Raw genomic sequence first — 16,581 nt, forward strand, 5'->3', positions numbered from 1 at the left:
CTGTTTCAGTTCGTTTCCCCAATTATCTTCCCCGCCGAATTCAACCATAGCAGTGTTCTCTTTTTGGGTTTGTGCTCTTGTCCTGACAGCTAAGCCCCATTGTTTATCAGAGAATATTGTTCCCTCTTTTGCTGTGGTTATTCCTTCGTGTTGAGGCATGCGTGAAAGGGCATCTGCCAAGACATTCTGCTTCCCTTGAAAAAACTTTAATTGGAAATCGAACCTGCTGAAGTATTGTGCCCATCTAATCTGTTTGGGGGACAATTTTCGAGGAGACTTTAAATACTGGAGGTTCTTATGGTCAGACCAAATTTCAAATGGGATTCCGCTTCCTTCGAGAAAGTGCCGCCAGCATTCTAAGGCTTTTAATATGGCTAGTGCCTCTTTTTCCCATATCGGCCAACATTTTTCAGTTTCGCTGAACTTCCGGGACAAATATCCACAGGGTTTTAAGTTCCCATTTTGATCCTTTTGCAATAGTACTGCCCCATACGCACAGTCTGATGCATCGCAATGGATTATGAAAGGGCTCCTGATATCGGGGTGTTTTAGAATGGGTCCTTCTGTGAAGCATTCTTTTAGGGTTTCAAATGCCTTTTGGCATTCTGGCGTCCAACTTAGTTTGGCGCCAGGAGCTTTTACTTTTGCTGTCTCTCCTTTCCCTTTTGTTTTTAAAAGTTCAGTAAGGGGTGCAGTTATTTGCGCGAAGCCTTTTATGAAGGATCTGTAAAAATTTGCAAACCCCAGAAATGATTGCAATTGCCTCCTTGTTTGAGGCACTCCCCATTCCTTTACATCTGATACTTTAGCTGGATCCATAGCTAACCCTTCTGGAGATATCCGGTACCCCAGAAAGTCAATTTGAGTTTTATTAAATTCACATTTGGACAGTTTTGCGTACAGCTTTGCTTCTCTTAGTCTCTGCAAAACTTCCCGGACCAATTTCACGTGCTTTTCCTTATCTTCAGTCACAATCAAGATATCATCAAGAAATATGAATACCCCTCTGTACAACAATGGGTGCAGTATTTCATTTATAAGCTGCATAAAGCAGCTGCCTCCATTTTTTAATCCGAAAGGCAAAATTTTATATTCAAAATGGCCGAATGCGCAGGAAAATGCAGTTTTCCAAGTATCCTCCGGTTTGATCCTTAATTTATGATATGCTTCAATTAAATCAAGTTTAGTAAATATGCTCCCTTTCTTTAATACGGTAATTAAATCCTTTACTAAGGGCATAGGGTATTTATTGTCCTTAGTAATTGCATTTAAATTTCGATAATCAATGCACAATCTTAGGGAGTTATCTTTCTTTCTCCTGAATAACACTGGGGCCCCGAGAGGAGAATTGGATGGCTTAATGAAGCCTCGCGCCAGGTTTTTATCAATGTATTTCCTCAATTCCTCCTTTTCCTGCACAGACATGGGATACACTTTTGGTTTTGGTAGGTTTGCTCCTGGGGTTATTTCAATTTCTACTTCTATATTCCTTTTGGGGGGTAATTTACTTGCCTCTTTCTGATTGAACACATCCACAAAGTCTCTGTATTCAGGTGGTAATAGCTGTGGGTCTATTTCACCTTCTTCATCTCCCTCGTCCTCCTCTTCTGCAATCTTGCTTATCTCCCATTGCATCTGCTGTTCTTTAAATGCTAGGCTCTTTCCTCTCCAATCTACTTCAGGATTTGCCTGTTCGAGCCATGGTATCCCTAATATTACGTGGTATGTGGCAATAGGGGCTATCACAAAGGATATTCTTCCTTCCCATTTGCCTATTTTACATGGGATCTCCCGTATTTCCTTTGTAGATACTTCCCCAGTAGCAACTGATCCGTCTAGCTGCGAAAACGCAATTGGGGAGTCAAGCGCCATCTGCTGGCATTTCAACGCTCCTGCTAATTCCGGAGTTATAATATTTCTGGAACAACCACAATCCACAAATGCCTTGCAGGTGGCCCGATTCTCTAGCCCCGAGAGGTAGATTGGCACTACTATCATGCGTTTGTCCCGACTCACCAATTTTTCTGAAGATTCTGGGGCTTGCACCTCCTCCTCCGCACGCCTCCCGGTTGCTGGCTTGGGCTTTGAGGGTTTTGGCGGCTCCCCCTTCCGGGCCCAGCATTCTGCTGCTCGATGGCCCGTCTTCCCACATACAAAGCATCCCGGTTTAGGTTTGTTGTCATCTCCTCGGGAGGGAATCCCCGGTCTCCCTCCGGGTCTTTCCTGTTTCCTCGTTTCTCCTCGACCTCTCGCCACCGGTCTTTGCTGGCCGCCGCTGCTCCTGAAGCGCTTTACTTGGGCCAGGGTGGATTCAACGCGCCCCGCTAGTTGAATCCATCCCTGTAGCGTTTCGGGGTCATCTCTGTGCGCTGCCCAGCTGAAAACCTCGGGGCGTAGTCCCTCTTTAAATATTTCCACTTTGGTTACTTCGGACCACTCTGGCACCCTTTCCGCGAGGTGGAGGAATTCCTCTGCGTACTCGGGCACCGTTTTGTCCCTCTGCTTTATTCCTTTAAGCTGGTCTCGCGCTCTCAATTGCTCTAGCCGGTCTCTGAACCGGTTTTCCAGTGCGGCGAGGAAGCGGGGCACTGACCTCAGGCATGGGTCCTGTCTGGCATGTAGTTGCACATACCAGCTGGCCGCTCCTCTCTTTAGGGTGTTGCCGATGGCCCGAACCCTGCTTGCTTCGGAGGGGAATGTGTGTGCATTGTCTTCCATGTATCCCCTGATGCTAATTAGAAAAAAGTTCAGTTCATCTGATTCCCCTCCGTATTCTAGCTTGAGATCTTCCCTTCTTGGCATCCATTCAGCGGCCCGTTGATGCTGTCTGGGAGGCATGGGGAAGGGTTGCATCGGGTTTCCTTGGATGGCCCCTTGGAACACGCCGCGCCCCACTCCGGTGGTCATTCTGCGCGGCTCCCGAAATCCTGCCGCCGCTGTCGGCCCTTCACCCCATCCGCATCTTGGCCTCGCTGTAGCCCCCGCATCTCGCCTTTCCTCGTCGTACGGCACATCCTCCTCCTCTTCCTGGATCTCCTGCTCCTCTCCGCCTTCGTCTGCTAATCCACTGGACCCGATCCCTGGCCCCAGTGGTCTTTCTACTCCGACTCCCATTCGGGGGGTTGGGAGCTCTGTAGGGGTTGGCGGCCTCAGAATTCCCAGAGCTTGCTGGCACTCCACTTCGCGCGCCATTCTGTCCCGGAACTCAAGCTCTTGCCAATATTCCTCGTCTCCCTCGTCCCTTGCCCCCGCGGGACTCTGCGTTGAAGCTCGCTGTCCCCTCTGGCTCCAATCACCTCCTTTGCTTGGCTCTCTCTCGGCGCCATGTCGGATGTGCTCTTTTTGGAGATTCTCTTCCAATATTGGCACTATTCTCCCCACGGTATCCGACAGCCTGGATAAATGAGTTTCCAGGATGGATAGCCGCAGGGCCACGGTCTCCGGCATGCTTCCTCCAGATCCCCAACTGGTTTCTGCCGCCGCCGGAACGCCTCTTCCCCCTCTGGGAATCCTCTGGGTCACGCCGTCCGGCTTGGGGTACCCCGTAGAGGAAGCTATGGCTTGCAATGTCTCTTCTGCCAACGGCCGAGCTCCCAGCGAAGGCCCCTTTGCTCCGTCATGGCTTTGATCTCCTTCCCTGCTCATTATCACTTCACTGCAAATTTGCAGGAGGGTGAGAACTGGATTCTTGACTTAATTGTCCTGCTCACTTCAAAGGATCAGTCTGAACGCAGATTAGAGATAACTGCTCTCAAATCCAATCTTTATTGAAGAACACATGACTTTGGAAAAGTCAAGAATGACTCAATGTTTACATACAACTATTTTTATAACTTTTGATGCTACGTAACACCACACGTAAATATCATCATCAAGTCCCACCTCCAATATCACATTACTACCCTTTTCACGCACTAGACCAATTATAACTGTTTATACTTTCGGTCCCAAGTTCCCAGGCATATTTTATCTTCTTCTGCCAGGTGCTTCTGGGATTGTTTATGTTATGACTCCCAGTTACAGGGCTGAATTACCAAAGCCCTGTAACTGGGTTCCATGACACAAAACTATCTAAAGCTACTAATTTTTTAAAAAAGATTACCACATAAGCTATAAACCTAAAATACCTTAATATAGAATAAAAATTAAGACTGATAACGAAAAGAAAAGTGACTTCCAACAATCTTTTCTGCAGTTGTATTTTAAATTTTATAATCCCAGCTCTCTTTCTCTACTTAATCCTAAAATTACATTTCATCTATTCATTTAACTCATGCTAATTTTTAAAACCAGGAGAAAAGGTCATGCACTCCTCCAGCAAGTTGTGAACTGACAGGTTTTATAGAATCGAGACTCCTGTGAATGATTGCTGAGGTCAAGTAGCCGATCTTCACCTGGTCTCAGTAATAGTTCTCCATACCAATAAGGCTGCTGTGGTTAACTGGTTAATATTATTTAAAAGTATGGAATGATCAGGAGTGTAAATCCTTCATCTAACTCAAGGTACATTTATTGCATGTTCAGCATATTTACTCTCTTTCCTTTAAGGGATTTTTTTACAGAAATACCTTTTTCAGGCGACGTGGTAGAAGACCCAAGCCAGACATAGTCATGGCAACAATACAATGTGCATGATTTCTGCACGCACACAAAAGTTTTTCAGATGCCTGTTTCTCCCAGTGTTCTGTTCCCACAGTGGCCAACAGAGCCGGCCCTAGGTAATTTTCAAGTGTAGGCGAACAGAATTTTGGTGCCCCCTAAACCAATTACTGAAAATAAAAGAGTTGGATAAGTGAAAATGTTGGATAATAAGGAGGGATTAAGGAAAAGCCTATTAAACATCAAATTACATTAAAATTTTACAAATTAAGCACCAAAACATCATGTTTTACAACAAATCAACAGAAAAAGCAGTTCAATACAAAATATAGGAATTACTATATTTGCGAATTTAGCACCAAACATTGAACAGGGATATAGGGCAGTGTGGTATTAAAAAAAAATCTAAAATCAGGACAATAAATAAAAAACAACACTCTGAAAACAGGAGAAATCCAGATATTTGTTCTCACCAGGAAGGCGTTCGGGGCTTTGGGGAGCAGAGAAGTGTCTCGATGGCGCCCCCAACAAGATGGCGCCACAGGCAACTGCCTAGTTGGCCTGGTGGTTGAACCGCCTCTGGTGGCCAACCAAACCTTTATACAAAGCAGGAAGTGACTCGCATGTGTGGAGGCGGTGGAGAGAAGACCATAACTCTTTCCAGTTCCACCTAAAGAGAGGCAACCCTGGTGGCCAGGAATCCACTTGACTCCAAGCTCTGGAAAAATTGCCTTCCTTGCCACCCAGGGAGTCTATTGCATTCCTTACCCCAAAGCAGCCCCACAAGTCAGTCAGACAAAATTGGTACCATGAGAACAGGAGGAATGGTGAGATACTTTTCTCAAACAGAAGCCCCCTTTTCCAAGTTCCATCATCCTAACAGTAGATGGCCCCTCGCCAGTGCTTTTGTTTGACAAACACTACAGTGTTCGACTGGTTCCTTCTGGGATGTGTCTAGATGTTTTATAGCTGCAGCAGCAAATGAATAAAGGGCATGAGTGAAAAAAAGATCAGCTGAACCAGTTAGATTAAAAACTGAAACAACATCAGTCTTTTGGCTCAATCCTAATATAATCATTTTCTTGTACTTTAATAAATATTGCAGCATAGCAAAGCCATATAAATTGGACAGAGACCCCTTACAATTTACATCTCTCTATTGCTGCACACAATAAAAAGCATGCATGTGTATATGCTCAACGTGCCTGTCAATTTCATAGTGTTTCTTAGGCAAGGAATATTCAGAGATGGTTTTTCCAAATTAGACCTAAAAGATGTTAACATAGGAGAACCTCCAGTGATAAATCATTGTGCTTCTGCCTTAACAGTTCTTTCAATATGCAGCATTTATTTCAGGAACTTTCCTATGCACATTGGTAGGGGAAATAACGTGTACCTGAAATGCTCCACAGTGCAGACATTGTGATCTTATTGCAGAACAAGCTCGGGGAAGGAAATGCATATGTAGAGATTATTTAGAGTTTCAGCAAACTAACAGAGTATACACATTGCTCATAACTACTGTGACTACATTTGATTATAGGTGAAATGTACTGCATTATTGGCATATATAAAATTTATATAGCTCCTTATAAGCTCCTTATAAGGCGTGCCAATAAGCTTTTCAGCGTTTTCAAGAGTCAGGGGAAAACAGCTCTTAGATGCCAATATCCCTGTTTTATTGTGCTTGTGCAATATGTGAACTTCATTATATCTCAGTGAGCACATCTGTTCAGTCGGGCTGTAACCAATCTTCTCCTTCATCACTTGTTCCCTCATCTTTATCTCCATGTGGCATGTGCATAACAGATAACTTCCAGACCTTGTTTGTGTACAACTGCTAAAGAATTTTTATCTTCTTAATGAGTAGTTGTGCATATAATTATTAAATGTAGTCAAGTCGACTTCAACTTATTGAATGAGAGACCTCCAAGTGTCCTTATCTTCAACAACCCTTCTCAGGTCTTCCAGATTCAGGAATGTGTCTTCCTTGATTGAGTCTACTTATCTGTAATGCACCCTTCCTTTCCTATTATCTTCTACCTTACAAGGCATTAGTGTCTTTTCTAGTGTGTCATGTCTTCCTCATGATTTTGCCAAAGTATGACAGTCTCAGATTAGTAATCCTCTATGGAGAGTATTTATTTATTTATTTATTTACAGCATTTATATTCCGCCCTTCTCACCCCGAAGGGGACTCAGGGCGGATCACATTACACATATAGGCAAACATTCAATGCCTTTTAACATAGAACAAAGACAAACAAACATAGGCTCCGAGCGGCTTCGAACTCATGACCTCCTGGTCAGAGTGATTCATTGCAATTAATTGCAGCTGGTTGCTCTCCCGCCTGCGCCACAGCCCGGGCCCAGATTTTATTTGTTCTGGGATCCATTTATTAGTCTTTATTAGAACAGATTTTATTTGTTCTGGGATCCATTTATTAGTCTTTTTGTAAAAAATGTTTTTGTTAATTTATCAATCAAAATGTATAAGTTTACATTCTTTCCTCATTTTACAATATCTTAAACATATATTGTATACAATCCGACAGTAAAAAAAATCAAGAACATCTTTAAGCATATTTCTTATCAGTTTTTAACTTTTCAATTACAGATTTACTACATATCTCTCCACTACACCCTTTTTATCTACTTATATGTGTTTTATTTATTATTATTATTATTATTATTATTTTATTATGACACAGCAAACAAAATAGATATGCTGGATTTCATATCACAAAATCACAAGTCAAACACTTCCCAAGTGTCTTGGACTGTGTGATGTATTTTCGGATTATGCGTGCAGAACCCAGTAGGGTGGCCTTTTACAGTTGGCAGATGGTGATTTTGTCAATGTCTATTGTTTCCAAATACCGGCTGAGATCTTTTGGCACGGCACCCAATGTGCCGATCACCACCAGGACCACCTGCACTGGTTTCTGCCAGAGTCTTTGAAGTTCAATCTTGAGGTCCTGATAGCGGCTGAGTTTTTCCTGTTGTTTTCTGTCAATGCGACTGTCACCTGGGATGGTAACCTCAATGATCCAAACCTTTTTCTTTTCCACAACTGTGATGTCTGGTGTTGTGTTCCAGAACTTTGTCAGTCTGGATTTGGAAGTCCCACAGTATCTTTGCGTGCTCATTTTCCAATACTTTTGCAGGTTTGTGATCCCACCAGTTCTTTGCTGCTGGGAGGTGGTACTTGAGGCATAAGTTCCAATGAATCATTTGGGCCACATAGTTGTGCCTCTGTTTGTAGTCTGTCTGTGCAATTTTCTTACAGCAGCTGAGGATGTGATCAATGGTTTCGTCGGTTTCCTTGCACAGTCTGAATTTTGGGTCATCAGCTGATTTTTCGATCTTGGCCTTAATTGCATTTGTTCTGATGGCTTGCTCCTGGGCTGCAAGGATCAGGCCTTCCATCTCCTTCTTCAGGGTCCCATTATTATTATTATTATTATTATTATTATTATTATTATTATTATTATTATTATTCCTTTCCCCCCTCTTCCCTTACTCTTACTTTGTGCCCCCTTCACCAGAACCAACCACCTCATACTGTTTCACAAGTCCAAAATTATATTGCCTCTGTTGCTGGCTTATACCCCTTTCCCTCATTAAAAATATACTCAATAAATTTTCCCCATATATTTCCAAAAATCTGCTTGTTTTGATATTCCCTTTTTAATTTTAATATTGCAAGTCAGCTTATCATTAATAGCTATATTCCAAATTTCCCTGTACCATTTTTCTAATTGGGTTTCCTTTTTTTCTTTCCAGTTTTTTGCTATTAGCAATTTTGCTGCAGTTATCAAATTAGAAACCAGTTCTTTCTCCTCTTGTGAGAGGATATTATCATGCATAAGTAATAATGCTGATTTAGGTGTATTCTCTATCTCTATTTTTATTATTGCTCTTATTTCTTTAAATATCATTTTCCAATTTTTTTAATATAATTTTACATGACCACCACATATGAAAATGTGATCCTATTTCCTGACAGCCTCTCCAGCACTGATTTGTGTATTTTTTATCAATCTGATTTAATCTAATGGGAGTTAGGTACCACCTCCATACCATTTTGTAATAATTTTCCTTAATTCATATGGACATATTTTTAATAATCTCATACTCCATCATTTATTAGTCTTTTTAGCAATATATGGCATCAGTAGAACTGTTCTTTAGCACCACATTTCAAATGAGTTGATTTTATTCCTATCAGCATTCTTCTTTGTCCAACTTTCACAACAATACATAGAAATTGAATCATGAACAATATGAAGTTATGAACAATCCTAAATTTCACATGATATATCTTTACACTTCAGAATCTTGTCTGTTTCCTTCATGGCTGTCCTTCCAAGTCCTGGTCTTCTGATTTCTTGACAGCAGTCTCCATTATGATTAATGACTCAGCCAAGCTATTGAAAATGTTGAACTATTTCAATGCCTTCATTGTCTCTTTTAAAATTATGTAAATCAGGGGTGGTTATTATTTTTTGTTTTCTTAATATTCAAATGTAAACCTTCCTTTTCACTTCTTCCAAGACTAACTGTTCCAAATCTCTGCTATTTTTTGCTACAGTATGGTGACATCTGTATATCTTATATTGTTGGTGTTCCTTTTTCCAATTTTTACATCTCCTTCCTATGAGTCTAATTTTTTTTGCATATGATATGTTCAGCTTAAAAGTTAAAGGATGATAACATATAGTCTTTTTTTTACCACCTTTTGAAATGGAAACAATTACGTTTCTTCATATACTATCATGACTGTAGCTTCTTGTTCTGAGTATAGGTTGTAAATCTGGACCATCAGATATTATGGCACATCCATTTCTATAAAAGCAATCCATAGTTTGTCATGATCTGCACAATCAAATTTTTTTACTATATAAAGCAGAAGCTGAATCTATAAAGCACAACCTGAATTTCTTCTGAAATTGGTAGGCTCCCCATTATCCAATGTATGTTTCCAACATGATCCCTAGTACCTATTCCTTTCTTGAACCTAACTTGGACATTTGGCATTTCTCACGCCATATATAGTAAAAGTCTCTGTTGTAAAATTTGAGCTTAACTTTGCTTGCATTGGACATGCATGCAGTCCTATGGTTACTGCAATCCCTGGTGCCCCCTTCCTTGGGCATTAGGGCTAGAGCATTTCCAGTCTGTCGACCATTGTTTTGCTTTCCATTTTTGTTGACAGATTTTACTTAGAACTAGAGTAATTTTGTCTCCGTAATCTGAAAAGGCTCTTTTGGTATGCTATCTGTTCTTAGTGATTTATTTCTCCCAAGTGCTAAGTGCAACTTCCATTTTACTTTCTAAAAGTAAACATAAAGCAGAACATTTAGGAAATATCATTGACTCCTGCCCCCTCCCAAAAAAAGTATACCTACTCATGGCATCTTGATACACTTTTTTCTGTTTGATTGTTAATGTAAACTAAGAGTTTTGTTTTATTGCAGTATGCTTACCTCATTTTATTCATACTTCTAAAGAAATAAAACTTTTTTACATAGTTTGGCACTTTGGCAAAGTTACTTTTTGACTGCATATCTTCAGCTGGTTGGACTATTGTCCATATTGGATGAAGATTGGATGAAGATTGACAAGAACTCTTGTCAAAATGCTGTTCCAAGAATCTGACATCTTTGTTTTGTGTCTGGTCTTCTAGCGTCGCCCAAGCAGATGGCCTGCCATGAAATTTCGGAGAGGATCTGGGCACCCTGCATATGCTGAAGTGGAACCGGTTGGTGAGAAAGAAGGCTTCATCGTATCTGAGCAATGCTAGTGTTTTTCAGGCAGTTCACAAGCAACTGGCCTACAGAAGACTAAGACATTTACTATGCCTCTCATTCAAGAAAAGGAAACCAAAAACTCCCAAGCCAAGTGAGAGAAGCAGAATCGATTTCTGGATAAACTTCCTCCAAGGGGAATAAAAGAACTATATGGAGTCCTGGTGACCCTTTCAGTGAGAGGTGTTTTTTTCTTCTTCTTTCAGAGCAGATTGGTATACAATATTTCAGTCATGTACCTCTGAATACAGTATGAGAATGATGGAAACATTTGCCATGTTCTTGGTTTAAGTATAAGAGATGTAGAGTAATCCAGGAAACGAATGGAAAGCTTTAGTTCAGAACAGTGCTTCCTTATTTGATCCAGCACAGCAGTGATGTGAGATTTTTTTTTATAAAAAAAGGAACTGTTACAAATGAGTGCCCTTTCATGCCTGGAAGCACTGTTCCTTGTTGACGATGCTGCTGGTGATATCAGACCGACACAGATAACATAGCTTAGCAATTTTCTATATTTCCCACAAATAATACCATTTCCACCCCATTCCATAGACACAACATATATTTGGAAATAGCAAAAAAGTTCTTGTATTCTTTAGGCTTATATCCTTTGAACAGTGGGTTTGTTTTTCTAATCACAACTATAGGTTTATAGTTGACAAAGTATTGGAGCGTTTTGTCTTGAAAGCAAGAAGGTTTTTCACTATGGTGAAACTGGGCTGTCAAATTGGAATATATATAGTGAAATTGGACTAATATTCAGTTTCAATGTTCACAAAAGACAGACCAAAACTTCAGTGCTATGCATTATTTACTTGGGAGTATGCCCCGCTGAGCTCAGTAGGATTTGCTTCTAAAGGATTGTGCATAGGAATTTGGCTGTTAGTTTCAGAGAGATTGCTTATGGCCCTGTTGAAACAGAAATGGTAAATAGGCCTGGCTGGTGCTGTGTGCGAGAGAAAACTAGCCATTGGAATGGAGGAAACAAGATGGGAAGTGTTACCATTCTTAACCCATGCCAGTCTTGAGAACAACCTTCCAGTCCAAGTGTTGCAATCCTTCAGATTCATGTAGAAATATTGTTTAATGCACATAGTAATTGCATAAATAAATAAATAAATAAATAAATAAATATAAATAAATATATATATTAAAATATATTTTTGTTATAGCTAACACAAGGCAGGCTCTTGTGAATGTTAAGAATGCTTTTTTTGGCCATCGAGACAATGGAAATAGATTGCATTGCTGCCTATTTCCACTGAGTTGTAAAATAATCCTTAATATTAAAGTAAAATTTTATGCTGTCTAGGGAAAGTGGTTCATTTCAATGCAAGGCCATCATTTTGCCTGCCTCTTGGATCCACTGTTTCTTTTAACAACAGAACCCTTTCCTTTCCTGTCTAGGGAAAGAGAGCTATTTTTTAGAAACTTCCAGTAAAATACTCCTTTGGGTGGAAAGGGGGAAATGTACACTGAGCTCCTAAAACATCTGCTCAAATTTTGTATGGACATTATATGGTGAACTTTGCCATTCATCACTTTTCACGTACCACATGAACAAAAGCACTTGAATTGTGGAAAGGTTCAATAAACCATCTTCAGGTTTCCGGTTTCTTCGGATATCTGTTCAGGTACCACCTTTATGACACATGTCTTTACATTTTCATGTCAATACTTGTATGGTATCGGTTTTTTAAACAACAGCAACATAATTTTTACTTGTTATTTCCTTCAGTAAATAATACAATACCGTTTTTCCTGTATTCATTCTTTGTGCTGTTTAATCCGTTTTGCTGTTTGTTTGCAAGTCAACAAGAAGGAGCTTAGCTGTCCTTGAGGTCAGTGGTATTATTCTGAAACTGTTAAAACCCCAATAATCATCCTTCCTTATATAAGTGGATTTTGCTAGTCTTAGCAGTAGCCCAGAACTGAGTATGTGCAGGGACATCTTGCTTTTTCTTATAAGGAGTAGCTTTAAGAGCTGAGCATGTTTAACCTGCAGAAAAGAAGATTGAGAGGAGGCGTAATAGCCATGTATAAATATGTGAAGGGATGTGATAAGGAAGTGGGAGCAGGCTTGTTTTCTGCTGCCATGGAGACTAGGACTCAGAGCAATGAGTTCAAATTACAGGAAAGGGGATTCAACCTGAACATTAGGAAGAACCTCCTGACTGTAAGAGCTGTTCAACAAAGAAACTCACTGCTTTGGAGTCTGGTGGAAGCTCCTTTGGAGGCTTTTAAGGAGAGACTGAATGGCCATCTGTCAAGGACACTTTGATTGTGCTTTTCCTGCATGGCAGAGGGTTGGGCTAGATGGCCAGTGTGGCGTCTTCCAAATCTACTATTCTTACTAGATAGAAGTACTCTGTGCTGCCAGCATGTGTGGCAACCTGTCAATCCTACATCCTCATAGGGAAGAGAAATGTGTACACATATACAAATGCACACAACATCATTGTTTGCATTGCCACCACTTCCATTGTTACCACATGTGCTGCGTGAACAAGAGACATCTTCAGAATTGGCCATGATGAACAGCACAAGCCATCTTCCAAGGAACACTTCTCAAAACGCTTAACTAAAAAGTTCTTTTATCATCTCTGGAAAGTTAGTAATGGTAGAGGACCCCTACTAGCAAATATAGCCCACTTCTTCTGATTGTCTGGTGTGCATCCTATGTTGCCTAAGGGGAGGTCCACACCTGCTGAAAACTATAACATAAGTTACATCCTTATTACAGAAGAGTATTAAAAGCTTTTTCATGCTGAAGATCTAATGGACATGCCTTCCGCAGCCCAGCACTGTGAGCCCAACAACAATAATCTGTTCTGGCTGAGTTGAATGGGATTTGTAGTCCAACATATCCAGACTTAGTTTTTCTTAAAATATGTCCATTGACCTCCATAGAAATTAATTTGTTGGCAATTGAGATCACATTGGTTTCAGTGGGTATACTTTAAGACATTAAATATAGAGTGCCCATTATGAAGCCATTCTTAAAGTTTTCTGTGGGAACACTTACAGTGAGATGTATGTTGAACCCACTAACTTATGTCCCACTGATATCAATGGGCAATAAAACAAAAGAACTCTTAAGTGGAGCTATGCTATTTAAAATTGCGGTTATGTCACATTTGCTTCATACTGAAGAGGGTGCAAGTCAATTGGTGCTATTGTAGAATCATGACAGATGGATTTGCAACACCTCTTCAGATGGTCTTCTGATTTCCACCTTTACTCTACATATGAAAGACTATGAACATTTTCCACTTAATGTATTCTCCTAAAAAATAAGTTTCTGGAAAAGATACCTGTTAAGATCATGAATATGTGGGATTCCTGTTTTCATCTACTTTGCTGTATTAATGAAAGTTTATCATGCTAACTTGAAAGGAGTAGAGAATGGCCAAAGGAGAAAAGAACAAAGGAATTCTGTCCTCTGCATGAGCGTCCATAGCAACTTCAATATAACTCTGGAAATTCAGAAAAAATCTTGATCATTGTGGAGCAAGGTAAAGGACTGATGTATGATGATACGATAGAGTCAATGAAGCAGTTAAAATGCATTCAGGTTTTGCACTCATTTTTTATTATTATTTCCACAGGGTATTAATTTAAATAGCAAGCAGCATATGTATACATTTGAAAATGGTTGTTCATAACATTTGCAAGTATAAGATGGAAATTGTGAAATTGCAAAGAAAAATGGGGGTATTAATTTTTAAAAATGCTATTCACTTGTCATAATTTTAAGCACAGATGAGTTTCTCAAGTATTATTGCTATGGTTTTATTTGTGAATCTTATAATAAATAGAATTCATATGACTCAGGAACCTCAATTTGGCCAACACAGAGAAGATATAACTCATCCCATGGGATGCTTTTCCTAACAATCCTGTTAATTCATCTGGTTTCAGGGCTTTTGGCAGTGAGCAGCGGTTTAATAAGACGAGGTGGAACATTTGGGAAAGAAGCCATTGTGAGATTCCCTCCCCATGCCCTTGAGAAGATTCTGTACTCTTGTCTGGACAGAAGAATTTTCAGTGGATTATGCTTTGGAGTATACTAGATAATGAACCTGTGACTTTACAGATCTTAAATGCTAGCTTTTATTAAATTCAAGTCATCATGACTAATGGCAAGATATGTTGTGAGTAGGAGCAGAAATACTATTCACAGAAGGCTCCAGATTCTCCCATTTAGAATATGGCCTTGGAAACCTAAATCTTAATCGATTTATAGTAGTGTTTGCCACTGCCATGAATAGTGAACGAGATTATTTGGTACAGAAAAATGGGGTAAACTCACTAACCTACCTTTCAAAATGTTCACCATTTAACAAGCAATGAAATCAGAATTAAATCGTATTTCTATATTTCTATGGAATATCAGTAAGGAGATATATTTCTAGAAGATTGTACAAAAATATCATCCATGTCTGCTCCTATATACTCTGTGACAAATGCTGTTTCTCCATGAAGCGAGAATGTAATGAAGTTATCTGTGGCAGCCTGGTTGCCGCATATGGTTTTCTATATTTTAAAATTAAACTGTATGAATGAAAATGATACAAATATGATTCCTTACTCCAAATGCTGTATTTAAAACATAGATTTTAGCAAAGAATCCTATTGGTATCAGTTGCAACATAGATTTTGAGTGAAAGGCTATCTTTCTGACTGATTTCTAGATTATTCATACATATTATCCCTGACATTTTATGGTTGCCATTTTGATCCAGGAATCCATTTACCTCAGGAACGGAGGATGTACAGGTCTTAGGCCATGAGATGAACTTCCTCCCTCACATACATGATTACAGGAAAGGGGAAAGAGGAGCAAATCCCATCAAAGTGTAAAAACCAGGCATGTTTTAACTGGAGGGAATGCCTATCTAGGAAGCTGACCATAAAATCATGCTGGAGTACTTACAAATGCCTAAAGAAGTAGGTACATTTTATTGATTAGACCCATCGGCTTTATCAAAACACTTGACAAGCACTCTACACATACACATACGGTATACAACGCACATTACAGCAAAAGCTAAAATAAACTAGCTGTTAACAGGGGACCTAAGGATGTGTTCTCTAAGAATCTCTAGGTTCTCCAATACAACTTTTATGATCAACATCCAGTGGAATTGTACTGGAGGACCTAAAGAAAACATATTTATCAAAATTCACTAATGTGAAACCCGCAATTGTAATTGTGTTCCTACCTAAATTATAATAATTACTTACTTAGAAACAATTATAATACTGCTTATAAACCTGGTGATATATATCCAACATGACTGGTAGTAACTATAGGTCCTTAAGCTCCATGAACGTGTATGATTGCCTCGTAGAACAATCTAAGGGTGCATCTATACTGTAGAATTAAACAGTTTGACACTGCTTTAACTGCTATGGTTCAATTCTACGGGATCATGGGTGTTGTAGTTTTACAACTGCCTTGGGCTGGATATGTGGCCTTTTCTGGCAAAGAGTACTGGTGCATCACCAAATTACTACTCCCAGTCTTAAATAGCATTGAGTAATTTACATCAGTACTGGCAAATGGATCCTTTAATAACAGTGATTCCCAAGTCTGGTTATCCAGATGTTTTGGACTTCAACTCCCAGCAGCTTCGCCCACTTTGGCCAATTGACAGATATTCTGGGAAGTGGTGGACAAGAGTTTAGGAATCATGGCTTTAAAACCAGGGTAGTTTAGGATGTGGAGTATAGCTTTGTGATGAACAATTCCATTCTCTATCAAAGGGAAATGAGCAAAAGACTCAGGAGGAACAACTGGTGAGCTGCAAGTCCTGCCTGAGGCAGTTGTTTCATTCTACCTAAAGGTAGAGACAGTTCTCTCTACGTTTTATGTGATGTAAGAGGCAGAAAGATCTATTAGTACCCATTTTTCCCACTACCACTTCAAGATTTCTTTTTCTTTTTTTCCTCTAGTAAATCAAAATGCCCTCAAATATTGTATGCTTTCCTGCAGTACAGATCAAAATGGTGTGAACTATGTAGTCACAGTAAAAAGCAGGTGAGAGCACAAAGGTGAACAAATACCTGGTCTCTTTTCTCCAGGTATAGGTTCTCTGCTTTCTCCATCAACATATCAGAAATGTGCAGAAATAGCATGTTACGCTCCCCTGGCAACTGTTTTGGGACC

At 39.9% G+C, this 16,581-nt stretch overlaps 1 protein-coding gene across 1 annotated transcript in view; it reads left to right on the forward strand.

Moving 5' to 3' along the window:
- plxdc2 (plexin domain containing 2) overlaps positions 1 to 12,166 on the forward strand; it is a 241,142-nt gene extending 228,976 nt beyond the window's left edge. Inside the window, exon 14 of the mRNA XM_008112452.3 lies at positions 10,289 to 12,166. Coding sequence (XP_008110659.1) covers positions 10,289 to 10,405 — 117 coding nt within the window. The 3' untranslated portion in view covers positions 10,406 to 12,166. The remainder of the gene's footprint in view (positions 1 to 10,288) is intronic.
- Positions 12,167 to 16,581: the final 4,415 nt, after the last annotated feature.

Source organism: Anolis carolinensis, chromosome 6 (genome assembly GCF_035594765.1).
Source record: "Anolis carolinensis isolate JA03-04 chromosome 6, rAnoCar3.1.pri, whole genome shotgun sequence".
In the NCBI taxonomy this organism is placed as follows: domain Eukaryota; kingdom Metazoa; phylum Chordata; class Lepidosauria; order Squamata; family Dactyloidae; genus Anolis; species Anolis carolinensis.